Source organism: Hyperoodon ampullatus (genome assembly GCF_949752795.1).
Source record: "Hyperoodon ampullatus genome assembly, chromosome: 3".
NCBI classification, from domain to species: domain Eukaryota; kingdom Metazoa; phylum Chordata; class Mammalia; order Artiodactyla; family Ziphiidae; genus Hyperoodon; species Hyperoodon ampullatus.
The window spans coordinates 8,038,630-8,066,038 of NC_136916.1; the positions used below are offsets into that span (position 1 = coordinate 8,038,630).

Sequence of the window (27,409 nt, forward strand, 5' to 3'; positions counted from 1 at the left end):
AGGAGGTTATCAGTTGTGCCAAAGACAAACAAAAGGTCAAGGAGAAAGCTTGAGAAAAGTGATTCAAATAGGTCATCTTGGTGAGAGGGGCTCCACGACTAGGAAGGGACAAAGACCAGAACAGAATCCTTCAGAGAAGCGTTGTGGGAAGTAAAAGGTACACGATGGATGTCCTTTGTCCAGGTGGTTGAGGAATCAAACGGGATGAAAACTAAATGGAATGAGTGATGTGTCAAAAATGAGTGGAAGAGCAAACCTGTTTTCATGTCCAGGGCTAGGAAGTAGGGCAGATGAGCGTGGCTATCTTGGAAAAACAAGAGTGATTTTCTCCCTCACTCCCCTGCAAAACAATAAAGCCCTTGATGGGATAAAGGAAGGGTTTGGGGAAGAGGGAATATAATTAAAGATGGAGGTGGAGGAACGGCATTCTTGTGGAACAAATTAGTTTTCAGTTGCCTCAGAAAGTGAATACTGGGTATCCTGCTAGCAGGAGGGTCTCAAAGAGAGTGGAGTCGTAGTGGAAGGGGAATCTCATGGTAGGGTTTACAATCTTACAGAGAAACACAAGAACATGGGTAGAGGTTGATATAAAACTGAGGTGACAAGGACTTTCTCTACCCTGTTCTCCACTGTATCACCTGAAACTAGAACAGATTCCAGCCCGTAGTAGGTACATTACAACTCTTTGTTGAATAACTGAATAAATAAAAGATTAAGAGACCCCCAAATACTGGTATACTGAATACGAAAAAGTCATGGTTAAGCTAATAACTAGAGAAACAAGGTCCAGAGTCCCCCAGAAATGGCAAAGGTCAAAGCAGAGCGTTGCACTCAATATGCTGGGGTTGTTGAAGTTTTGTCAGGATGCTAAGACTCTGGCCAAAGGATGGAAGTACCTGGTTGAATGAGAATGAGGTTGCAGTTGTGCACCTGAGATGTAGTAGGGAAAGGTGGAGAGGCGAAGACTTGGGGATCAGCCAAGGAGAGGAATCAGGGGTGATAGAGTTGGCGTAGACCCTGGGGTTCTTTAGAATGCAGGTGTATGAACTGGAGGAGAAAACATGGGCTCATCAAGGATGAAGAGCACACATGAAGGAAGAGGCTGGGTAAGAGGACCAACCTCTGACAGCATCTGGAGGTCAGCATGCGGGTTGCCCCATCTTGGAGATGTATCAAGAGTCAGGCATAAAAGCAGCAGATAGAGACAAGTTCCATCCAAGGGACAGGGGGCATCAGCCTTAAATATCGTTGATGAGGTCACGTACGGTATGCGTGTGTCACATGTACATATGATGTAGAGATTTCGAATTATTTCCACACAGAGAATTTCTCAAGCATGAAGAAGTTCCAGAAAACCTCATCTTTTTCAATTTCACTGTGCCCTGACCCAGATCTTGGCAATATTTTTTCACTGTCTACTTTTTACAAGGGACCAACAAGGCTGAATGAAACACTCAATCCTGGTTTATGTGGAGTCCTGGACCACACACACACACACACACACACACACACACACACACACACACACACATTTGATATTTCATGCTCAGCTGTTCAGGAACCGAGTCCATAAATCTGCTTTTGAAACTTTTCCTAAGAAGAGGCTTTGCCTATATGCTTGTACACATCTGGTCAAACAGCGAGAAAACCCAGTTAGCTATCCAGATGTTATGTCAACACTGGGCTGAAAAATGGGAACCTAGAAATATCCAAATGGTGAGATTTCTTTTTTGGCTTTCTGCACACCAGCCAGAAAACCAGCTGAGTAATGGTGGCAACTGGATGCAAGGCTGTCAGGGTCTGTTCCTTAAAAGAGGAGTGAGTGAATGAATAGCTCCAGCAGTGCCTTGGGCTGTAAGCTCTAGAGAGAGCGGCCGTGGAGCCGAATCTGGGGAGCCGGGGGATGCCCGGGCACAGCTCAGCCCGCCTTGCCTCCTGTCCTGGGCGAGCCGCCCCTGTGCTTTGGTGCAGATCACTTTTCTGGGCTCAAATGCAGAACCTAAGACAGGAGTCATTTGTCAAGTGAGGCTGGTACACAGAGAGCTGTAGGCAGATTATGGAAAGAGAGAGGGAGGAGAGAGAGGGAGGGGAGAGAGAGCGCGGGAGAGAGAGAAAGAGCGAGGGAAGAGGGTGAGGAGAGGGGCAGGCTCCTCCAGGAGCAGTGCTTTTCCCCAGGCGCTGGGAATTCAAGTTAGACAGGGTGGCAGTTCCCTGCCACCACCGGGGGGAGGGGAGTGACCAGCAACTCCTGGCATGGCTCTTTTCGTGCGGGATGCTTAAGGGCTGCGAGCAGAGAGAGTAACTTGGAGGAGAGGGAAGCTGGCATGAGGATTCCGCCAAAATGGAAGGGCTCCTGTCTCCGATGAGGACGAAGGTAAGGAGACTGGATCTCAATTCCTTTTGATTGCGCTTGGAGGTACGGAAAAGGCCGCTGAGGTGCCCGAAGCCTCGGTGAATGGGAGGCTCGCAGAGCTTTTGTCTTGTTTCAGAACTAGGCTGGCGAATGCAACTGGATCTCTCAAAGAATAGGCTCGCCTCAAAGGCAGCTTGATCAGTGGGAAGGGGAGAGCAGGGGGGAGAAAACCATCTGTCAGTGTGGACAATGGGAATCTTAGTAAATGAGTTCTCCTCTCGGTGATTAGACAGCCATATTTTAGCAGGATTTCCAGTCACTCTTCCTTGGAGGCTGTGCAGCCCTCAGAGCTGTGCATTGCAGGAAGTACCGATTTCTCTATTGCTGTTTAGCAGAAGAAGTAACACGTTTTAAAGGGGAGCATGCCCAGCTCCCACTCGAAATATCCTCTTTCCTCCTCCTCTTCTCTAGAGCAAGAGGGCAAGGGAATTCTCAGTGGAAAGTAGGTTAATGCATTCTGGAAGCCAGCGTGTTCGCAGAGAACTACCAGACCCGCGGAAAAGAGCCCAGTGCACTGGACTAGCCTGCCGCCTGGAACTCGGTCCTGGAACATTTAGAGACGCTCGTGGGAAACAGCTCACCGGTCTCCCGGAGGGTTTGGGGACTTGTTCTCCCGGCTGGAGTTTGTTTATTTCACTTGAAAAAGGGAATGCCGTGAAGATGGGGCATTAAAAGCTCAGATGATGAGGAGTCGATTTGACATCTAGCGTATCCACATATAACTCTCAATGGGTGTGCCAGAAGTTCTAAATCGTGCTAGAAATACTACCTTTCCAAAAAATTAGAGGGAGATTGGCTCCAAAACCACACAGCAGAGTTGAAGCCAAAAGATTAAGGCTTTGATTTACCTCATCTCTTTGGTGCTCCATTTAGTGATTGCAACACAAATAGACTCTTTTGTCATTGAACATTTTTTTTTCCCCTGCTAGTTAATGAGCATGACCACGGTGTTTTAAGAGGATGTTAGAACTAGAATCTTAAGCATGAAATCCTCCCATCCTTCGGGAGAATTCCCCATTTCCCCGTCGTGTTCCCCCGTCATTTGACAGTCATTCATTTGAAGCATCGCCCCAAATGAGTTGCTTACCGAAGTTTCTGATCACAGCCTCAGCTGATCTCCTGCAAGATCCCCTCTGTGACCCGTTTGCTCTCTTGGAGCACGTAGCTGACATTGTTCTGGTTGCAGGCAGCGTACCTCAATCCAAGGTGCTGTGGAAACAGCAGGTACCGTTTCCCACGTGGTCCAGCACTGCAAAGAGAATGGCAAATGGCATTGGATTCCTGTGTCTCTTTACTGACAGGGTGGGGTGTGACTGCTTTAGAGGATGGCATGAAAATCTGTTCGTTTGGCCAGCTTTTGAAATTGCTGCCACTGACCCTCTACCGTGGTCTTGTGCACGGTCCGGCTCCCATCAGAGCTATGAATCTGCAGTCATAACCTTAATGCGAGTACAACTCTCATAGACTTGGAGGGGAGTTCCCGATGCAAATGAGTCAGAGCCTAAACACTGCGTCAGTCACACTGGGGGCTGATGAAAATGGGAGAAATGGATGTCAGTGGGTTGGACTACTCGTATATTATGTTTATCAGTTTAATTCACATCATGGCTTGTTCCTTAACCATTATATCACACAACAAATATTGAAACTCCCGGTGGGGGGTGGGGGGAAGGCTCCCACTAGAGTTCAAACATAGAATCTCTACATAGCAAACCGACTGTTACTCCAACCCACTAATTTTCAGTTTTCATGAGATTTGTGTGTGTGGATTAAATTGCTCCTGTGACTTCTTTTTAAGCCTCTTTCTTTCTGACTCTGGAAATCGATAGGTCCGTATTGAAGATTCAAATTACATTTGCATTTGGTAACTTCCAGTATCATCATGACTTAGGGGACAAGACTTCACTGTGTAGAAGTCAGGAGGAGAACCCTCTGATGGGTCTCAGCTTTGGTTCCTTAATTGCCCTGTCCTGTGTTGTTGAAGTTACCCAGTGATTTTTAAAAGTATATCCAAAGACTTAGATCAGCGGCAGTGGGTTGATGTTCTTAAACTTTGATCCACGTTGTGTCTCATTAAGTCTATTCTGGAATATTTTCCCCCTTTCATAAGGATTTAGCTGGAAGTTTCTGATTTCAGAGTATCACGATGGGTTGGACAGAGAAAGCCTCCTAGCGCTAAATTTTGATGTGTTATGGTTACTTAATAACTTACTGACAGTTTAAAGCAAGTGTTGAGGTAAATTGGACATCAGGCACTAATTTCATTATGCCGTGTAATAGACTTAACCAGTCTAAATCATGGGTGCTTAATGCATTTTTATCTTGGGATTTGCATAATTGGCACATAAATATGCATGAGATTAACTGGAAGTGGCAAAAGGAGGTGGGCAAAATGTTCACGAGCGTTCAAATTAAGGCATTTGCAAAGAGGGCACCTGAGCACGAGTGTCTCCTGGGTGGTGGCCACACTTGACATACCTGGAAACAGACAGGGTGGCAGCTGGCCTCCTCACGTCACAGTCAGTGTGTTGTCAGTGATGCAGGGACTTAACGGCAGCTTTTGGCTGGTGGCTGGATTCACTTGAGTACACTACTTATTCTTCTTTTTATATATAATGCAATCTCAGAGCGTCTCCAGGCTGATGGATATACTTGTGACTGGCCTCCTGGCAGGCCACGACACAGGCCTCAGAATTCTAACCATAACAAATGATGTTTGCGGAGGCTGGGGGAAGAAAAAAGAGGGGCACCAATGGAGTCATTTCTCCTAGAAGGGTCAAGGAAAGAATTTTATAATTAATCTTCTTTGTGCACTTTTTTAAAGTGTCCTTTTTAATTTGATTGTTAATCTCCCAATTTTCATAATTCTCGCTAATCCTCTGTGCACTGCCTCCCGTGAATGAAGCTGGCAGAAAAGTTGCTCTCACTTCCAGCTTCTTGTGATTCCTGCTTGCCAGTGTCTGCTACAGAATTCGCAAGAGGAGAGGAGAGAGGAAAAGAAAGGGGAGAGGAGGGGAGAGGAAGGAGGGAAAGGAAGGTGGCTTGGTTAAAGGTCCATCTTTTGGCTTTTCCTTCCCGTTTTACTGAAATGTAATTGACATACCATGACGCTGTGTACATTTAAGGTGTGGAGCGTAATGACTTGGCATATGTATGTATTTCAAAATGATCATCACAATACGTTTATTTAACATCCAGCCCCTCATATAGTGGCCAAAAAATGTTCTTCTTTGTGATGAAAACTTTTAGGATTTACACTCTTAGCAACTTTCAAATATAACACCCAGCAGTGTTCACTGTTCTCACCATGCTGTACGGTACATCCCTAGTACTTAGTGACCTTATGAGCAGAAGTTTGTACCTTTTGACCTGCAATCCCCCCTCCCCCATTCCCCGCCTCTGGTGACCACAAATATGATCTCTTTTTCTGTGAGTTTATTTTTTTAATTCCACATATGAGAGAGATCCTACAACATTCATCTTTCTCTGTCCGACTTATCACACTTAGCATAATGCCCTCAGGTTCCATCCATGTTGTCACAATTGGCAGAGTTTCCTTCATTTTTATGGCTGATTAGTATTTCATTTTATATGCGTATATATATAAAACAATTTCTTCATCCATTTATCCACTGAGAGACAGTTTGGTTGCTTCCATGTCTTGGCTCTTGTAAATAAGGCTGCAGTGAACAAGGGGTGCAGATATCTTTTTGAGTTAGGGATTTCATTTCCTTTGGATAAATACCCAGAAGTGGAATTTCTGGATTATATGGTAGTCCTATTTTTCATTTGTTGAGAAATGGGAGGTCCATCTTTTATATCCAACATTACAGATATGTTTTATCAAGCACTTGCACTGTAAATGGATTGAAATTAACTTCTCTACAAAGGATGGAGTATTAACTTTTAAAAAGTTTAGTTTGACAGCTTAGTAACTCTTCCGTGTGCTAACTTGGGTTTTTAGAATACCGTGATACTCTGGCCTTTATTATCTGCTCTCCATTTATAATTAGCTAACTCCCCAGAGAAGGTGCTATTTATGCCTGATTCCCTAACTTCTGCCTCAAAGATATTGTGTCATTTACTGCACTTCAGTTACTTTTTTTTGAAGGAACGACTTCTGATCTGTGGCGTGAGGTAGATATCTAAGGGAAGTCATTCTGAAAGGATCAGGCCATTTATGAAAGGGATACTGAGGAGAAATGTAAGCTGAGCTGATAAAGTGTAAGCAATTGAAATTAACACAAGAATTGTGTCTGGCTCTTGTGCACCCAGGGTAAGTACCCCACGCAGCAGCTGCTGTTAGTTCAAGGACAATCCTTCTCCACCACACTGCACTTTTGGAAGCACATTAGATACAGATGTAAGATGTGAACATCCTAAAATTACAGGCAATACAGAGAGCAAAAGAAAGAATCAAACGAGTACAAAGGCTCTCTGGCTCTTTAGATCAATTATCATACAGTACAGGAAACCCGTCAAGTCACTTAGAATTGTGCTAAGGCTGCTTGAGACTTTGCCAGGACTCCATGGAGGAGAGTGTCTGAAATGACTCATTGTGTTCTACCTGCTTGATGCAGAGATTCTGATACAATATTGGAATCTCCCATTTAAAGAACTCTCTGAACTGGAAGTCAGTACAGACTAAAGAATGATGTAGTCTGAGTTGGGAAGACTAAGGGGGGACTTGACAATTACTTTCAAACACATTAAATATATACAAGATTATTCACCAGCGAGTGACAGGCTACACTTTATCTTAATGGAGACTTGAATAAGAGGAAAACTACTGGAGCTGAAACATGGCAGCTGTAGATTAAATTCAAGGCAATGTTTCTTGACAACAAAATGTTTTCCTGAGAAAGGTTTATACAGTTTCTAATCTAGAGGCTTCTAAGACAGGTCAGGATGATCCTACCTGCGAAGCCAGGAGGAGACTTTGAGACATGCCCTGTTTTTGTGATGCTGTGAATATTCACCATAAAGCCAATAAAACCGGAAATAGGTTTGTTTATGAGGCATGCACCAGATTCCTTTACAAAGAGCTACTGTAGTGCATTTATTGAATCCCTGAACTCAGTTGGGTACGATCAAGAAACGACTTTATTCTTTTTTCAAACAACCTCTTTCAAGGAATCTGTGAATTGTGGAGAGGAGTTGGGGACCATAGGACAATTTATCTGGTTAATGAGAGGAGATGCACGAGTCACCATAGCCTCTCCTCGTCAGACTGCAGACTACTTTGAGCTCCTGTAAAACTTGTGGTTCAAACTATAGCTCTGCCACTGACTAGCGTGTAATTTCCTGAGCCTAGTTTTCTCATGCATAAAATGCATACAGTGATGGGACCAATACCGTAGGTTGTTGTGAGAAGTAAATAAGATAATTGCTATAGGGTCTTGGCATGCCATAATAAATGTTAGCTATTACTAGTATCAGTGTGTGAACAAATATATCAATGAATATATACAGAAATGCAAGGCATGTGACAAGTGTTTGGATTGAATGGTCATAGTCATGAGTACAAGTAGGAAAGGCAGACCATCAATCTTCGAGCTGAAACACAGAAGGAAAGCCCCTCCCACCTGCAAGATCCCTGTGAAGTCAGGGCCCTGCCTGTCAAGGTGCAGCTCCAAGAGCTCAGAATAAAACAGATGCCTTTGGAGCGTAAATCAGCTCTCATTACTGTCAGGCCTTTCACAAAAAAATAATTACGATAGGGAGATTGTTTAGAAGAAAAGACTGTAGATTCAGCTTAAACTGAAAGGTTTCCTCTCCAGGACCTCGAGAAAATCACTTTTCTGCCCCAGGTTTTGGTTTGGTCCTCTCTTCACTGACACCTTCATAAAAGAACAGTCTTTCTTTTGTGCTTTAGATCTTGTAAAGTTGAATGCGCATTATCTTATGTGATCTTTACTGCGCTGGTTACAAGCCCCCTGGGAGGAGAGAGCTGGGAACAGGCAGAGGGGTGCATCTGCTGGGTCTCCCCAGGCAGAACAACTCTCCTGTTTCCCAACAGTGAGGGCTTGGTGCTCGGAGACGAGACCTGGGCAAATGCAGGACCCAAGGCTTGTTCCACCGTCCATGCCCCAGAAGGGAGGTGAAAGAGCCAGGAACAGACCGCGAAACAGCTTGGCAACTGTTGGGCTTTCAAAACCATGGATGGTCCTTTTTCATCGTGTACCAACAAAGTTTTGTTGGCCCAGGAGAATTTATGCAGTCACAGAGGAGGCCGCCTGGATGGCCCTGTGGAATGAGAAAAGGCATGGGCCACTGGCTTCATCAGATGAGATAACAGGGCCCCAGGTGGCCACTCCCAGGGGCTGGTAAGCCAAGCTCCACTAGTATTGAATACTTGGGAAAAGGAAGACAGATGAGGGCCCTCAAGCCCCTGACCTCATGCCGTATAGTTAAACTGGACTATGAGTGTGGCAGGTCAATAGTGACATGACTGAAGGAGGGGAGGGTGTACGATGAGGATTTCTGATACAAACAAAAAAAATAGGGAGTTGATTTATTTGTGGTAATTCTGTTAAGTTTCTGGTCAGATCTGTTTGGTGCATTCCCAGCAGGAGAAGGGTTCTCTTAACAGCAAAGCTGCTGAGCAGGAGGAAGTAACCTGGCAGCTCCTCTGTCTCATTTGCCTATCCATCCAACAAGGATGGAGTAAGTGCTTGGATCCAGTGTCAGGGAAGAAACTCATTTCCTTCTGTCAAGGTTGTACAGACAAAAGGGGACGGGTTAAAGGGCCACAAACCAGACAAAGCCGCCCAATCCCTTTCCTTGGAAACAATCTGAGCACACACTCTAGAAGCTGGAAGCAGGAGCAAATGCTGTTTCCAAAGGGCACACTCCTTTTCACTAAGTGCGATGCTTTTTAATACAAGTGGATGATAGCAATTGGATAAATTAACTCCACGTTGGTATTCAAAGGGAATTATGTTAATGATAATAACTGAGTGTCTTCAAAGGGATAAAGATGCCTCAGGGAGGAGGATCCTACTGAGTCCTGGAAGGTTTCCTTTTGTCTTACGTGAAGAGCGTGAACTCCAACGTGTTTTCTAAATGGGGAAGCTGAAACCTAGTCATTTCCCCTAAGATTTCCAGGGCAGACACTCTATTTAGCGCTGGGGAAACCAGTTTAGAAAACACAACGTAGGATACTATGAAATTTGATAAAGACCAAAGTCCTTACTTAAAGAATTTGTTTTGAGAACTAGAATAGCCCTAAGTACATACATGAACTTTCTATTCTTCTTCTGTCTCTACAGATTTTTGGTGGGAGATTCATATTGTGTGTGTGTGTGTGTGTGTGTGTGTGTGTGTAGTTGTCATTCACTTTCAAAATTGATGCTTCTGAAAATGATTCCAATGCCAGTGTACGTGGTAGAAATGGAGTAGGATTTAGATATCTTCCTAAAGGCTATAAAACAACTTGTAATTTATTTTACAGGTTAATAAATCATGGCTAGCTCTTGGGTAGGGCTCTTGGGCATGTCTGTTACGGATAGATTGGAAGGATATTAACATTTACTGTAAGTTAGTTTGTTTTCAATGTTAGGGATAAAAGCATAGTATGTGCCGAGGATATACTGTTGTATATGACAAGGAGTGAAGAGTATGCAAGTTCTCTAACTTGGTGCTGGCCAATAGAAATATAATTTGAGCTACAGGTGTAATTTTAAAGTTTCTAGTAGACACATTAAAAAAAAACACACACACACAGCTATAAGTAATTTTAATGATATCTTTTATTTAGCAAAATATGTCTCATATATTATCCTCTCCCCATGTAATCAATATCAACGTTATGAATGAGATATTTTACATTCTTTTTTTGTACTGTCTTCAAAATCTGATGCGCATTTAATGCTTACAGCATGTCTTGACCCAGACTGGCCACATTTCAAAGGCTCAATAGACACACGTGGTTGGTGGCCACTCTGCCAGATTCTAGGGCATCTCCAACTGATTTATTGGTACAACCTACAGCTGGGATTGGTCTATACTGGTAAATTGCAGTTGCTATTCTAACAGGTTATTTTGACAATGTCGGCTCTCCCCAGTGCTGCTTTGTCACTGGGATTTTGACGCAGCCCGGGAGCTCTGGTACACACATATTTGGGGGGATGAATGCCCAGAGTGCTTTGACCTCCACAGTGAAGGCTAATGGCCACACACAAAGAATGAATGAGCTCAATGCCCTCATTGTACAAGAGGGGCGGGGGTCAGGTCAGAGGGGACATGTGGACACCAGGGAACAGAGCGGTTCTAAATGGTCCACGGGGTTGTTTTCCACACTTTCCTCCCAGTCAATTTAACATTAATCTTGAGTTTCTCTCTTTTTTTTTTTTTTTTTTTTTTGCCATTCCAAGTGTTGTTTCAGGTCTTTGCCTTTGGTTTAATCACATTCCTGTAAGGATTTTCTGTAGCTGGTTGCTGCAGACACCAAGGCACTCTATGTAGAGGTATTGTCAGCTGGGGGAACCATTTCCTCCACCATCCCCAAACAACGGAATCCAAGTTCTTGGCCCTGCTGATGCTGATTATGTGAGACCTCCAGGATCCCTACCCTCCAACTCCCTCTCAGGTTTCATGGCTACACATCCAAATAGTTGTTTGTTTCTGTTGTTGTTGTTTTCATCACCCCCCTGGACATTCTGGAGACATTTTTAACTTAATAGAAAAGCATAAACTCATCATTACCCCTCAAGCTCCTCCTCCTTCTGTGTCCCCATCTCACTAAGTGGAAGCCCCCTCCGTCCAGCCTCAAGCCGAAGACCTGGTCTTTACACCCTCTCCTTCCCCGCTGACTCTTCACATCCCATCAGTTTCCACGTCTTGGTGTCTCATCTCTGTGCTCTATCTCGTGTCTTTTCCTTCCTCTTTATCCACGTGGTCACAGTTGTAGTGCGAGTGGCCATCTTTTGACTGAATTCTTGCTAGAGTCTCCTCGCTGGGCTTCTGGCCTCCAAGACTCACTCCTTCTTCTCCATCCATTTATTCCTGATGGCGCCACTGTTCTTAAACACAAACCCAATGATGTCATTTCTTCTCAAAATTCTTCTCTAGCTGCTCCCATCGCCTACAAAGAAAATTATCCCCCCTAGTGTGACATTCAGGTAATTGTTACCGACCAAGGTCCTTGCCCTCCTTAATCAATAGAAATTGATAAGAGGCCAGACAAGAAATTCAGACAAGGCTTTATTGGGCCTCTGGGGTGAAGGTAGGGGTGTGTCCAGGGGTCTGGTCAGAGGGGTAGCTTAAATGTTTTGCCCACACCTTTGGTGGTGTTGAGTGCAGGGGGCATGCACGGTACCCTGCTTTTGCTCCTGGCTCTTCGGAAGTAGCAGTTGGGTTTTTGGTCTCTTTGTATCTTGTTGTCCATAATTTGCCCCAACTGTGGGTGCATGCAGTTATTTTTAGTCCCTTTTAGTTTCTTTGTACTTTGTTGCTCAAGGAGACGTTTGTCCAGGTGCAAGCACTGAAGCAAAACATCCCAGGTCTCAGGTCTCAGCGTGTCTCATAATCAGGCCCCTCCCTACCTGTTCAGTGTCTGCTGTTGCCACTGCCCCCTGGATGTTCTGCTGTAGCATTACTGACGCTTCACCCAAATCCACGGTTTCCCTGTCCTCTGTGCCTTTGCACACATTGAGTCTCGTGCCTAGATTCAGCCCTCCTCCTCGTCTGCCTAAAAATTCTGTAGGTCTCCCCCAAATAACTCAAGTGTCCCTTCTTCCATGAATCCTTCCCTAAACTGAGGTCAGAGTTAGGTCTCCTTTTCCCACGTCTCCACTACTGCACCCATACACCACCCCACTCCTGCCCCGTACACGTCACACTAAGGTGTTCAACAGCTCACTGTGGAAAAAGGCAAAACCACCATCTAAGGGTTAAGCTCTCAGGCTTGTCCCACATGGATAGTAAGTTTGGCCAGATGCAGAATTATCATTTCATTCATTCAGTATCTGCCTCATGTCCTGTGCGTGCTGTTCCTTGGATGGCTAACATTCACCTACAGATGTGTGGGTGCCAGATGCAAAAGCCAGGGTGCCTCCACCGCAGCAGGAATAATGGGGCTCAGCTGCATCAGGAGCCATGTCAGTGCTGGTGTTGGCCAAGCTCCAGTACGATGGCGCCCATGATGCCATCTGCTGAGTTCCACCCACTGTGATTAGCACACGATTAGGTGTTTTCATTCCCATTTTAAAGCTGAGGAAACTGAGGCTTGAGAAAGTCAAGTAACTTTCCCAAGACCCCACAACCATGACGGGGACAGAGCCAGGATCTGACCCCTTAGTTGGCCTCAGATCCCACATTCCTTGCACCATACCAAATGCCTCCCAAATCTGTGATGCGGTTGGTGGTGTTATGAGTATGATATACAGGTGATCTAGTTCCTCAGGAAGAAGAGTAAAGGATGAGCCAGATTACAGTAGGTCCTGGGCTCCACTTGGGCACAGAGACAGACCAGGAGCCATGGAGAAGACTTAAAGGCTCTCCATGTAAGGTCAGTTCCTACAGCATCAGAGCAAACACTGTGGATGCTGTCTTATTAGGTCGATCTGATACATGGGACCTCCTTCGAGGAGAACAGGGGTGTTGCTTTGCCACTTGGTTTTAGAGTCAGTTCACTGCAGCTTTCAGAGCTGAACCCCAAGGCTCCCAAGGGGTGGTGAGTTTTGTCCGTGAAAATACACATGTTCCTTTGTTCTGCTCCCAGGAGCTTCACCTCTATTAAACAACTGAACCAACCACAGCAACACAACCAACTGCTTTGGCATGAGTGCATTTGCTCTAAGAAAACATGTATCCAGATTGCTGTAAACTACCTTTTGCCTTACAGACTAATGTTTTCATGGGGTGAGTCTTGATAGACTAATGAGCCTCTTTGATGGACCCAGTGAGATCATCAGGCAAAGCTTGTGCTCAGGTTTACAAGCTGTGGTCCAGGAACATCTAGGAGTCTATGAAAGCGTCAAAGGTTTCCATTGAAGTATTTTCCAAGCAGAGCTGAGTTTTATGTAAGGTGGCAGATTTGCTAAAATGCCTTATTTATCATGACTTATTTCAGGTATACAAAAACACATAAAGAGTATAGACCTATGTAACTACATGTGTGTCACCCAGATTAAGAAATAAAACATTGCTAATAGGGCATTATCCCTCTACTTACCTTCCCAGATGTTACGTCCATTTTATAACTTTATTTATATTTTTACTACCAATGTTTATAATAAAAGGTCAGTGATATTGTATGTGTATTTTAGTGCTTTCCAGAAATTGTGCCTAAGTCTATGAACCGTCTATGACTTGTTCTCTCCACTCAACAGTTTGTGTGTGCACGTCACCAACATGGATGTGTACAGCTGTAGGTCATTCATTTTCCCTCCTGAAGGGATTGCTAGAGAACAGCAGTGCGTGAATCTACCACAAGTCCTATATCCATTTTCTTTCTTTTTTTTAGTCATTGCAAACAATATTGCCCTGTCCATCCTTATATACGTCTCCTTGAACTCATAGGGGAAAGTTTCCCCAGTGTCTACACCGGGAGGAGAATATCTGGGCTGGGAGGTATGAACATCCTAACATTTACTAAATTGCTCTGCAAAGACACTGACCATCAAAACACATTTTATTTCCCTGTATTACACCTCTTTCTTCACTGTGTTCTTTGTTAGGCATATCTGTGTACAATTAAGGATGATGCCAAGAATAGAAACAGCATAAATGTTTCTGTCTATATACACAACATTTATTATACTTGTTGTATTATGTCTTGAGGATGAAAGTAAGAGAGATATTTGATTACTTCTCTCCAAAACCTCCATCTGCTGTCATTCTACTCTAACATGTACAAATTCTCTCCTTTTTAAAAAATTTTATTGATTTATTTTTTAACTTGAAGTATAGTTGATTTACAATGTCATGTTTGTGTCAGCTGTACAGCACAGTGATTCGGTTATACATATATAAAAATATATTTTTTTCCCTTATAGGTTATTACAAAATATTGAGTAGAGTTCCCTGTGCTATACAGTAGGTCCTTGCTGGTTATCTGTTTTATGTATAGTCGTGTGTATATGTTAATCCCATCCTCCTAATTTATCCTTCCCCCTCCTCTTTTCCCTTTGGTAACTATAAGTTTTTTTTCTATGTCTGTGGATCTATTTCTATTTTGTAAATAAGTTCATTTATATCTTTCTCTTTTTAGATTCCACATATAAGTGATATCATATGGTATTTGTCTTTCTCTGACTTACTTCACTTAGTATGATAATCTCTAGGTCCATCCATGTTGCTGCAAATGGCATTATCTCATTCTTTTTATGGCTGAGTAATATTCCATTGTATATATGTATCACATCTTCTTTGTCCATTCATCTGTTGATGGACATTTAAGTTGCTTCCAACTCGCATGTACTTTCAATGTCATCATCCCAATATCCCAGTGCCCTCCCTACTGTGCATTGCATTATATATATGGCATTTATATATGTCACTAATGTATGTATATGTGTATTTATGGCATTAATCAGTATGCCCTGATCTGGGGTGACTTGATTTTACTGGGGTTTTTTATATGTGCTCCTTTGCTTTGTCCTTTACATAAGAGAGCACATTTAAAAAAAGAAATTTTCTTTACATAAAATTCATAAAACTATAATGAAACCTGCTAGACTGGTACTAAAGCCAAGCCCGCCTCCTTTAAGGCTGTGCAAGGAAGGAGAATCTCCACATGGAAAGAGATGGCAGCTAATCCTCCAAGCTTTTATTCCTTTTTCTGGAGGCCCAGCTTTCCAGAGGAATTGCTCAGTATTTATTGCCACCACTACTAGGCTGGCCTCAGAGAGACTATTGCCAGTTCTGCTTCTCAGGGGGCCTCTATGAGCATTTTTATTTTACATTTCAACCCAATAATCTTCAAAACACAAATAGTAGGAGAGGACTGTGAACTATCTGATGACTGTCTCATCTGATGACTGCCCCAAGCACAGGCCCACAATTGTACCAACCACCATATTTCTTTCAGGCTAATGAGGAAAGAGCAGAGATTTACTTAGTAACAGATGACGTGGTTCTGCCACGTGCAGGGCCAAGGGCATCACCCTGTATCATTAAAGGTTTTGCAAAGGTTTGAGCAGGAAAAAAATGAGAAGAGAATTGACTTCTCAGACCACACATGGTAATCTCGGTGTGCCACACTTGAAAGAACCCACCGTGTGTGGGTCAAACATATTCATGCTGAGAGCAGCAATTTCGTTTCAGCCCAAAAATATCATCAGTTTAAATCAACGATGTTAATTTGAATTTTATTGATTTTACACATATATGTGTGTATTTAATTTACAAATTTGACATTATAGTTATGTAAGAATTCTAAGCATAAAGAGATATCTTTTTTTAATGGTTGCACACATTTAAGTAAGTGAAATTATTAAAAAAAGAAGTGAAGCCGGCCCCGGAAGTCTGGGAGTAGGTTGTCCTTGAAAGGGGTTCACACATTTCTGAAGAGAAATCAAATCTCTTGGTATAGCTGAGACCCAGAGGGAACATTTCCCTGTGACTTTGTCATCTCTGTTGGGAGGAGTAAGTCACTCATCTTCAGTCCTTTGGAGGCTCCTATTTGTCCCCTTCTTTGGCAGAGGCCTTCCTTCTTCATCGCCTGCGGTTCCTGCAAAGCTGCCGGAGGCTCTCAAAATCCATATTCTGGAGCTTGAGGTCAAGAGAGAGACAGAACCTCCCTGCCCAACCTCTCTGGGACCACTTCCTGTCTCAGTTGGGTCCAGTCAAGTGTTTCACACCCAGGTCATTTAAGACAGGGAATTGCTTACCCAGCTGTTGGAAGAGGTGAGAAGCTGAGCAGGGGATGGTGACGGGACAGCAGGAAGCCACTGTCTCCCCACCTAAGGCTGTAGGGACACAGGGAGGAAGCGAGGTCACCTGAGTGCACCACGCCGAGCCAGCTGTCAGGAGTTAGGGTCCCAGCGGAGGCTGCCTGGGAGGAGCCAGGGTCATGGAGGGAGAGACACAGCCAAGGAGAGGCAGCCCTAGAAGCTCAGAGAGAAAGGCATCTCCCTCCAGTCTTCCCTCACCACTTCCCATTGACAAAGCCAACAGCCAGTGAGCCTGGGAATGTACTTCCCTGTGACCCAGAGCAAGGGAAAAGAGGGAAACAGGCATATGAAGGCATGCCTATTGAGTTGTAGTTTTTGTACGACGACCCTCTTCTTCTCTCAGATAACTGACACTGGGAATGACCCTTTATGAGTGACACCCCCTTTGACACATTGGTATGGCCTCACTCTATGTTGGGAACGGTAAATAGGACTCCTATTTTGTACCATTGTCACTGGTTGCTGTGGCTGCCTGGGTCCCCGTGTTGATGTTCCTGTGACTCTATCTGAGCATGTGCAGTTGGGAAAAGAGTGAGTGATTGATTAATCATGCCTGTCATGAGTACAGAAGGCAAGTTTCAGCACTCATGTTTGGTATATACCATCTCTATCTTCTGGCTTTATCCAAAAAGTCATTCAGGAGACAACATATAAAAGTTAGCATCTATATGTAACAGATTTGAATCTTAGTCTGTCTACAAGGCGTAAGTGCACAAGAGTGTCCATTGCTTTATTTTCTCAAATTGAATTAATTTGAATCTGAGTTTTCACCCCTCTAGATGGGCAGGGATTACTCTCATCACTCTTTTTACATGGTGCGTGGAAAATGGGAAAAGACCTCTTTCCTCCCGTCCATCACGGTCACCGCTGACTGCTCACTGTCCAGCCTCCACGAGGCAAGTTGGGTAGCTCTCTGCTTCCCTGCCTTGTGTGGGACCCAGGAATCTTTGCCAAGGTCTGGAACCCTAGTGCCCAGGGTCCAGCATTCCCAGGAGCCCCTTGCTGCCATCTCCCCCTTGGATCTTGCCTTCTTCCTGGGGCTCCACCAGAGAGTGGGGTAAAGATGTCTACTCTCACAGAACATGGAACCACCTGACCTCTATCTGCATCGCAGGCTGGGGGAGTCTCTCTTCTCTATATTCTTAAGTCCAAGATGCTCAACAAAGGGCATCCAGAAGAAAGACATTTGTCCCCAGGTATCCCCTTTGGTCAGTGTAACCAAGATGCCGGCCAGATATTTTTATTTCCATTTCACTGGCTGAGTTACTTTCTTTAGACTTCTCTAATGGGAATACATGGATATATCTGGTTTGGCTACATATCTATTTATTTTTTGGCAAATTCTGGTGTATTAAGAGAAGGCATGAATGCATTACGTTGCCTTCTCTTTGTGTTGCCCAGAGTCCCATTCTCTCTCCCTTTTCCCCCTGGGAATCTTGGCAACATCTTTTCAACGAGCTGGGTTTTAGGAAACTAGAAACTGGGGTAGAACGTGTCCTGCAAGCAACTTCTTCCTTTGGGCTGGGGTGGAAACTTTCCTGAAGTGAGAGGCACAGGAGCCTGCTGCCCTTCTAAAACAAAGGAAGAAAAATATAAGGAGAAAAGAATTTAATTAAACAAATCCAAAAGTAACCTACAGCATTTCTAAGAAGCATACCCTGGAGGTGGGAGGGAGGGAGGGAGGGAGAAAGGGTTACAGGGAGGATGGGCTGCTCTCCTTGTAGAAGGTTTTTTTCCTCTAATCAGACATTCATCCTCCTACAAAGGGAAGAAACCCTCCCAGGCACAGGGGATGTACCAGCAAATAAACTACCAGAACTACCTCAAGGAGCTTCTAACTGGGAAGTCAAGGTATTTCAATAACCTTGGTCTTCGCCTCTGACCAGCCTGTGAAATCCCTAGGCTATCACTAAGGTGTGATTCTAAGCTGAGATTGCTTTAGAAAAACCCTGTAGTTGGCAATTACAAGGTCTTTCTGTGAATGAGTATGAAATCGGTGGAGTAATTTATAGAGTAATTTTTAAAAGTACTGATGTATTTGCACCTTGTTTCATTAGCTAGAGCTTCCTGGGAGAGGAGCTGGGGAGGGAAATGGAAATGTGTAGTTTGGGGTTCCTGGCTGTGAGCGTGTCTCCTAGGAAACCACGTGTGATGGAGTGTGATAGGGTCTCCAAAACGGGAGAGGAGTGAGAAATATGAAGGCGAATATGCACAGGGAAAGGAAAAAATAAATCATTGGCTGAGCCCCACAGTCTTTAATTCATAAAGAAAATACTCTATTTTTAGTGAAATCTTTTGGAACTGCTGATAAGGTCGAGGTGGGTATAGGGTGGGAGAAGTCAAAATGGGTATATTGGTTGGACTGGAATGCAATCTAATCTCATTAATATGCAAAAAATTAAGCAATGTACAAGTGAAATAACAGCATCATTTCTACTTTGGCCTCCCAGCATAAATAAAAATAACAATCTAATTATCCTCTGAGAATGGAGCTGATACTACTTTCTCCCTATCAGCAAGTCATAGGCGTTGGTTTCTTTTGACCAGTGGAGGCCAGGTATGAAATTTATGAAATGCCCATGCTCCTTCATCACCTCCTTTTATGACCAAAGCATCGACCTAGATCCTAAATGAAAGAGCACTGGCTAGGATGGGGATGCCACTTGGGGACAAGAAGCCTGTGAGTTAACCCCCTGTCCTCCAGCCTCCCTGAGGATGGGAAGTGGAGCTGGCTACATGTTTAAGGTGATGGGGGGATATTTAAAAGGCATTTACGTCAAACGCACTGGATATTTCTATGCCTCTAATATCGATATAATTAATCCTGAAGTACAATATTGAGTACATCATGGCGGGAATCCAGTTGCACGATGACTGCTGTGATTTCTGTGTCTTCCCCCATGCTGTGCATTACATACCCAGGACTCATTTATGTTATAACAACTGGAAGGTTGTGCATGTGGACCCCTGCACCCAATCTACCTGCTGCCTCATCGCCACCTCTGGCAACTACCAATCCGTTCTCTGTATCTCTGAGCTTAGCTTTTGTTTGCTTGTTTGTTTTTGTTTTTATTTTGTTTCGTTAGATTCCACATATAAGTGAGATATTTGGTATTTGTCTTTCTCTATCCGACTTATTTCACTTAGCATAAATGCCCTCAAGGTCCATCCGTGTTGTCACAAATGGCAAGATTTCATTCTTTTTTTATGGCTGAATCATATTCCATTGTATGTATGTATGTATGTATGTATGTATGTATACATACATACACAAACACACACATGCACGCACACACATTTTCTTTATCCATTCATCCACTGATGGACATACAGGTTGTTTCCATATTTTAGCAATGTTTCCAAATCCTAAATATTTAAAAGACATTTACATCAAATTCACTGGATATGTCTATGCCTCTAATACTATTAATATTGAAATATTAAGCATATTATGGGAAGCAGTTGCCTGATGAGCACTGTAATTTATTTTTCAATTGAAATTCTTCTATGACACGTGTTTTCTGCGAAAGCAATGGACCCTGAAAGAGTAGAGTTTCACTGTAAACAGTACAGCTCAGTAAGTTTTAAGAACTTGGCATTGAGTTGATCATGATGTTTGTGGGTTCTTAGAATTACCCTTATCAATGTTTTGTCATTTTTGTGCTTTGGTGTGTGAATTAGGTTTATTTTCAGTGATGTGTATACACGTATTATACCTCGTTTATAAGTGTGTGGGCGTTTGCATATATCTGGGTCTGTATGTTGGAAGTAAAATCTCAGTATAAACCTTTAATCATTTAAGAAATATATTAACACTATGAGGTCTTGCCCCAGATTTTAACGTTAAACATTCCTGGTTCTACAACTCCTCAAAGAAACAGGGGGAAAGGTTTTTTTCATTGTTTCTTTTAAAAGAGGAGGGGGTTTCCTCTGGATTTTAGAACACTTTGAGAACGTCTTCTTTGTTCGTTCACTGTTTGCAAAGGAGAGTTCCTGGTTGAGGACACGGTCAACTCATGGCCATGAGTTCTGGTCAAGTGTGTTGAAAAGTGGAATGGTGATTTCTATAAAGTGGATGAAAAGAATAAAACAGTCATGATATGTAAACTTCCTGGAGCTCATGAACCTGGAAATGGAAAAAGGGCAGTTAAAGCACTTTATTTCCTTTCCATATCTGTCTACATCTCATGGACTCCAGAATGGTAAATAGGGCATGTTCACACTTCAAGTGCATGGTAGGTCTGAGTCTTCCCCAAGACCTTCTCGGTAACACTGCAGCACAGCACGGCACTTATTAGCAGAGGGTGTACCTCTTAAGGGAATGAGGACAGCCAGCATGACTGAGAGTGTTCTTAAGAAATTAATGGAATTAAATGATCCTCAAACACCTTGAGATAGGAAGCATGTCAACCATTCACTCCTTTACAGATAAGCAAACTGAGGCACAGAAACATAAAGTAATTGTTCCAAGATCACATAGTAAGTGAAGGAGCCAGGATTTGAACCCAGGCAGTGTGGGTCCAGGGCCTACATCCTTAGCAAATCTCTGTGGCACCTCTGGTCTGGAGTTGTGGCTTGGCCCCAGCATCTAGAGCCAATTGACTCCCATTAGGAGCATAAGGGACACCCATCAGGTCTGGCTCTGGACCTTGTCACCCCCGCCTGTCCTTCAGACTCTCACCTGACTTGGCTCATAAGCTATTCACTAGCTGCAGGTTGGCATATGAGGAAAGGAACATTTGTATCTTTTCCAAAAGCTACTGTGTCCTGGGGCTCTGAAATCTGTAAAATCCAGGCCATCTCTCAATGTGCTGTCCTGTCTGGCATTTTGTTTATTTATTTATAATTTATACTTTGTGTCTGAAAAGGAGTTGAAGCAGCATAATGAATATGTATACATGTGCTTATTAAATGAAAGTAGAAAATTGCAAACCTAAAGAGGAAATGAAGCAAATAGATGATGATATTTACTATAATTAAGCATTGCTGTCATTTGCCCCGACTGATCACATATAAAACTGCACATTTATTTTCAACCCATCAATCAACTCATTTGTACTGGGAACCTGCCTCGTGCCCAGCAAGTGGGTGCTCTCGGTGAGACAAAGCTGTTGAAGACATGGCTAGATACTGACATTGAACCTCAGGGAAAGTCTGGCACACGGGCACCAAGAGGTGAGAATGAGATCACATCTCATGCTGTGCCATATTGTGTCAGAAATGGTGTCAGGAGGGGCTCTGCGAAGTGGAAAACCAGCCAGGTGTGGGAGAGTTCATCCCTAGATTTTCAGGATTCCAGCAGGTATCAGTGACCTCATCATATTACTGATAATGGCCATGATAAGAGTCAACAGCTGGAAGATGAGTAGAGATGGTAGAGGTGAGTAGAGATGCTCAAAATGGTAAACACTGCTTTGCTATCTACTGCGTTGTGTCCTGTTGTGTTGAATTGATCACATTATACTACCATTGGACCCACAGATCTTCAGAGGAAATGCCTGGCCTGCTTACCTCCTACACTATGCAGGAATCATTTCCTTCCTGTATCATTTCTGTCACATGATCATCTAGCTGCCACATCCAACATAGTGGAGGAATGATGACAAAGAGAAGCGCTAACGTTTATTGAGCACTTTCCGTGAGCCAGCTGTTAAGCATTCCCCATGTAGAACCCACTGAATCCTTACACTAGCTTTATGAGGGAGGGCCTGTTACCAGCCCCATTACAGAGATGAGGACATTGAGACACAGATATGTTTAGTCATTTGCTTAAGGCCACGGGGCTGGCAGACAGCAGAGCTCTTAACCACTAAGCCTTCTGAGATGATGATTTCATTTCCAGATTGTATTGTTCGGAAAATGTTCTAAGGTTTATCTGAAATCTACCTTCGCCTGCCGAGATCCAGTGATCCTATTTTATCCTATCAGAGTATAGAACAAGCTGGTTCCTCTTCCAAAGGAAAATGTTCCCAAACCTTTGTCAGGGAGCCTGCTCCATACTTCTAAGGAGGGCAAACACACCTCCAGTATTTTTAGGATTTTTTTGTTTTTGTATCAGTTTCTGTCTCTCAGGCAACATAGTGAGAGATTGAGAGCCTGTCTTCTGGACCCAGGCAACGTAAGTTCAAGTCCCCATTCTGCCAGCCATTAGCTTTGTGACCCTGGACACGATGCTTAGCCTCTCAGTGACTCAATTTCCTCAGCTAGTAATAGTAAATATAATTTTTGAAGATATAATTACTAAACTAATAATAAAATCAGCAAAAAAGCCTTGTCATAATGTTTAAATTGTCTGTGTGTGTAACACAGGGTCTAGCACAGGGCAGGTAGGTCTTATGATTGCTGGAACCCGCCTCCTGAACCTGGGGAAAAACGTCTTAAGAGCAGCCCTCAGAACTGGACACAGATAGGATGAGACACTGAGTGTCTCAATGACCTGTGTGTAGAACTCATTTTATAAATCGGTGAGCATTAGTTAATTGTATATATTATCTCGATATGGGGAAGAGAAGGAAGAGTGTGATCTGGGGGAGGTTTATTAAGTGACTCTTCCAAAGTCACTCAGTAAATCAGTGGTAGAATTAGGATTACAATTCTAGTTTCCTGTGGCTTTCTTGCTTACTTAGCAGTTTTCCTCTGTGGTTGTCACCCACCTTATGTATGCTATTTATGCTTCTTCCACTTGTCCTTGTATGTATGTGTTTGCTTTGTCTTTCTGTTTCAGTGTAAGCTTACTTCTGTTCACGGTAACACTATTCTCCAGGTCACCCCAGAAATGAACCTTGAAGTGACCTTGGATTCCTTTCTCTTCTTTGCCACCTACATCTCATCAACCACCGACAATTTCTCCAGGCCTCAGTAAAACGAGGGAGCAACATGAGATGGTTTCAAAACACCTTTCAGTTCTAAGAGTTTGTCTTGCTAAAGCTGGACAGTAGTTAAAGCAGTAAAAACAGATTTTAACCAGGAACTACTGCAATAGAGGAAAAGAGACCTAGGGGAAATGGAATAGGGCTACATTCTGAATACAGCATGGACAAGTGGGGATTTATAGCCAAGGAGCAGAGTGGGGATCCGTGGATAGAAAATTACTAAGAGGAGACTTCAGGGGTAAGGGATGATTCTGGCTAAAGCAACTTGATAGGATTCTTGCTGAAGCAAGGCCTGGGTGATCAGACATCGCCTGAGGGATCTGATCAGGTATTGACATGATCAGATGTCAAGGGTGGGTATTCTAAACCAACTTGACAGGATTCTTGCTACACCTGGGTGATGCAGGCCCCACAAGGACACAAGGATGGACACTGAATGTCAAGGCCTGGAGGATTTAGAGGAGCCTGACTAGTGATGGGGAGTGTCTGTCTCGGTTTCCACGTCTTTGTCTCAACCCCATGATTGCCATCTCCAGAATTTCTCTTAAACCCACATCCTTCTCTGCAGTGTCCCATTCATCAGGCTTCATCACCCAACCCCAGAACCAAGCAGGGTGTGAAACAGTTTAGGCTTTTCTCATTCCAAAGCTACTCCCCGCTCGACCCAAGGCTTGAGAGATTGTCCCCTGTCTTTCAGGCTCAGAGATGGCCATTTCGTCTATCAGAATAAATTCCCATATGGCACCCTGGCATGATAATACCCTTCTGACGAACGCAAATTGTGCTGAGACTATTACCAAACATGATAAAGCCGCCAACAGCAGATAGAAAAATGCTGTAAAGACACATTTACTGCCAGTGGGATGGTTTAGAGCAGAAACCCATCAGAGTTTTGTGCTTTTCAATTTGGGCAATGTAAATTGTGTGTGATGCCGATGAAAAATAATTATTTCTACTATTTGAAAGTTTCACCTAACACACCAGAGATTAAAAAGTAAAAAGGAGGGCTTCCCTGTTGGCGCAGTGGTTAAGAACCCGCCCACCAATGCAGGGGACACGGGTTCGAGCCCTGGTCCAGAAAGGTCCCACATGCCGCGGAGCAACTAAGCCCACGAGCCACAACTACTAAGCCCACGCGCCACAAATACTGAAGCCCACGCACCTAGAGCCCGTGCTCCACAACAAGAGAAGCCACCGCAATGAGAAGTCCACGCACCACAACGAAGAGTAGCCCCCGCTCGCCGCAACTAGAGAAAGCCCTCGTGCAGCAACGAAGACCCAACGCAGCCAAAAATAAATAAATAAATAAATTTTTTAAAGTAAAGAGGAGCAAGAGAAATAAGAAAGAATTCTGTGGAGTTATTAGACTCTTGTTTTCCCTCCTCCCTTCTCCCCAACCCTGAGAACCAGTTCCCAGGGGAGTTTCCGTCCTTGTTCTCTGAAGGCACTAGTGACCGTGTGTCCGAGTGCTTTCATTCCCAGGCGTAATGCTGATTTGCATTTACACAACCTAAAGTGAAATGGATGAACTTCCAGGGAAGAAATTTTGAATATCAGCCAGCCGGTGGGGAGGACTTAGGGACCGTCAAATCCTCCCCAGTAGCATATAGGCGTCCACTCTTCCACTACCATGTTACCCACACTTCCACATCTTGTCAGTGTTCACACTTTACTCCACCTCTTCCACACTCTCACCCTTTGTCCTCACGTAGTGAAAAGGGTACAGACACTCTACCTTGTGTTCCATTTTTATTACACTAACAGCATGTACTTTGGCAGCCAGAAATGGCAGGAAGATCCAAGCTCAGATGTCTAGGAGGCTCAGGCTTCAATTCTACCCGTTAAAATACTCTCTGGCTTTAAGCGCTTCTCCATACCCTGTTCTCGTTTTCTCTCATCTGGAAAGGAGGGTGTTGGGTTATATTATTGCTCAGAGACTCTTCCAGGTTGGAAAGCCCCGACGCTAGTCATGATTACACATGCTGGTTTTGGAGAGCTTATTGGATGCAGACTCTTCAAATCCATGTCCTAGAGCCAGATTTCCAGTTAAGGGTGCACATCTCAGTGTTACTGCTTCTCTTAATTCTCGTAGGGTGTGGGATGGGTTTTTGACAGTATTTGTACTGGAAGAAGCAGTCACCATGAGATTACAGCTTCTGAAGGGTCAGCATTTTACTAGGTCATATCTCCTACTTAAGTTGCTTGACAGTTTCCCTTAGTAGCAGAGAGTACCCTTTACTTAGAAAACCCATGCTCAACAATTTAGAGGAGGTCACCAGATCGTGTGTATAAATGTTGCACTCGTCTTGAATGACCATTATGGCATGACAGAGAGGAAGCATACTGAAGGGGTTAATGATGAGAAAGCTGGAACTTTCTGACAAAAACATCTTTCCTGTTAGTAGCACCTTTGTTTAAAAAACTATTTTTCCATTCCTTATAATATCTATTATTGATCTTAATAAAAGACAGTCGCCCAAACTGTGTTTTTTTCATAAACCTTCCTTTGTGACGGCTGAGCCGTCAGAGCAAATGTGCATTCTGTGATGTTTAAAGGGAAATGAGCTCTTTCAGTCGACCAGCCTTTGCTGAATATTCCATGACTGTGCCAGGTATCAGAGGATCCAAAGGCCCAAGAAGCTGGTAATGCTGGGAAGTCACACACACACACACTCAAACCCCAAACTCAAAACCAGAAAGACCGCATGGCGAGAAACACTGGAGGGAAGAAAGTGGAAGCAACCAACCTCGATGTGAAAGTATCGAGGGAGAAAGCAATTCATCTTGTCTGGGGGTGGGGAGTGGGGAGGGCTGGGGTGATCCTCAAGGGAGGTGTTACGGGAATGGTAACCTCTGAGGTGAACTTTAAGGAGAAGTAGGAATTCAGTAGGTGGAGGGGATGGAGATGGAGTTGTGGAGGAAGGCGTTATGGGCAAGAAGAACGGCTCCCGTATTAGTCAGGGTTCTCCAGGGAAATAAAACCAATAGCATGTGTGTGTACATGTGCACATACACACACACACACTCTTTATATATATGTAAAGAGATGTATTATGAGAAATTGGCTCATGTGATTATGGAAGACAAGTCCCAAGATCTGTAGGGTGTGCCAGCGAGCTCTAGACTGGAGAGCCATACAGCTCCAGTCCAAAGACCGGCAGGCGTGAGACTCAGAGACAGCCAGTGTTTCAGTTCTAGTGTGAAGGCAGGAAAAAAGCTGATGTCCCGGTTTGAAGACAGTCAACCAGGAAGAATTCCCTCTTACTCGGGGCAGGGTCAGCCCTTTGTTCTCTCCAGGCCTTCAACTGATTGGACAAGGCCCGGCCACATGGGGAGGGCAATCTGCTTTACTCGGTGTACCCATTTAAATGTTAACCTCATCCAAAAACACTCTCACGGTCACACCCAGAATAACGTTTGACCGAATATCTGGGTACCCCGTGGACCAGTCAAGCTGACACTTAAAATGAACGATCACAGCCTGGGCAAAGGCAGAGCAGAGGGTAGATGCTCTGTGTGTTTCAGGGTGAGTCCCCGACATGAGAATGGGCAGGAGGTGATGAGCGATGAGGCTGAATAGGTTGTACAAGGTCCCATGGTGAAGAGGCTTAGGTGCCCTGCTCTCTGGACCTCTTTTACTTACTTGTAAAACGTGATAAAAACGCTTCCCTCACAGCTGCTGTGAGATTTAAGTGCAATTCCTGCAGTGGCTTCTGCGGTGGCTGGCATATTCTGGGAGCTCAAAAATACTCCTACCTTCCCTTGCATCTTCTGAGTGGGGACTTGTAAAGGCTCCTTGTCTACCCATTCCTGGGTACAGGCTCCTGATAAAATATCAGATCATCACTGTCTCTTAAGCTCAGAAAACGTGTCCAATCTTCATCTCCTCGAAATCTTCCCTCTCCCTGGAGTGTCTTCTTACCAGTGCCTGTCTCTGCCCACCAAGGTGAGCACCTTTGGACAGATGCCCCTTTGGGACAGACTGCCACATCCTCCCTTTGTGCCTGAGTCTCTTCTGTCCTTGGGGGTGTGTTGGCCAGTCACTTACCATTTTGCGTTTCAGTATTTTAACAAGTAGAGGTTGTATTAGGTGAATATCATGGATGCTAGTAGATAGGTTAAAATTACTAGGCCTCCAACTTTCTACTGGTGGTCCCTTGTTCCAGCAGCATTAGGAAGATAATAAAGCAGGTTGGATTTGTTTATTTTGCTATCACTGTCATCAA

The 27,409-nt window shown here is 44.0% G+C and overlaps 1 protein-coding gene across 2 annotated transcripts in view; it reads left to right on the plus strand.

Moving 5' to 3' along the window:
• The window catches only part of FRMD4A (FERM domain containing 4A), a gene marked incomplete at both ends in the record, with an annotated part of 620,566 nt that overhangs the window by 148,186 nt on the left and 444,971 nt on the right, over positions 1-27,409 (plus strand). The window contains one exon of one of the 2 annotated variants that reach the window (XM_079698802.1): positions 2,342-2,374. The exons of the other annotated variant lie outside the window; for it this stretch is intronic. Within the exon in view, the coding sequence (XP_079554928.1) occupies positions 2,342-2,374 (33 nt within the window). Of the gene's footprint in view, positions 1-2,341; positions 2,375-27,409 lie in introns of those variants that run through there. 2 annotated transcript variants of the gene reach the window in all.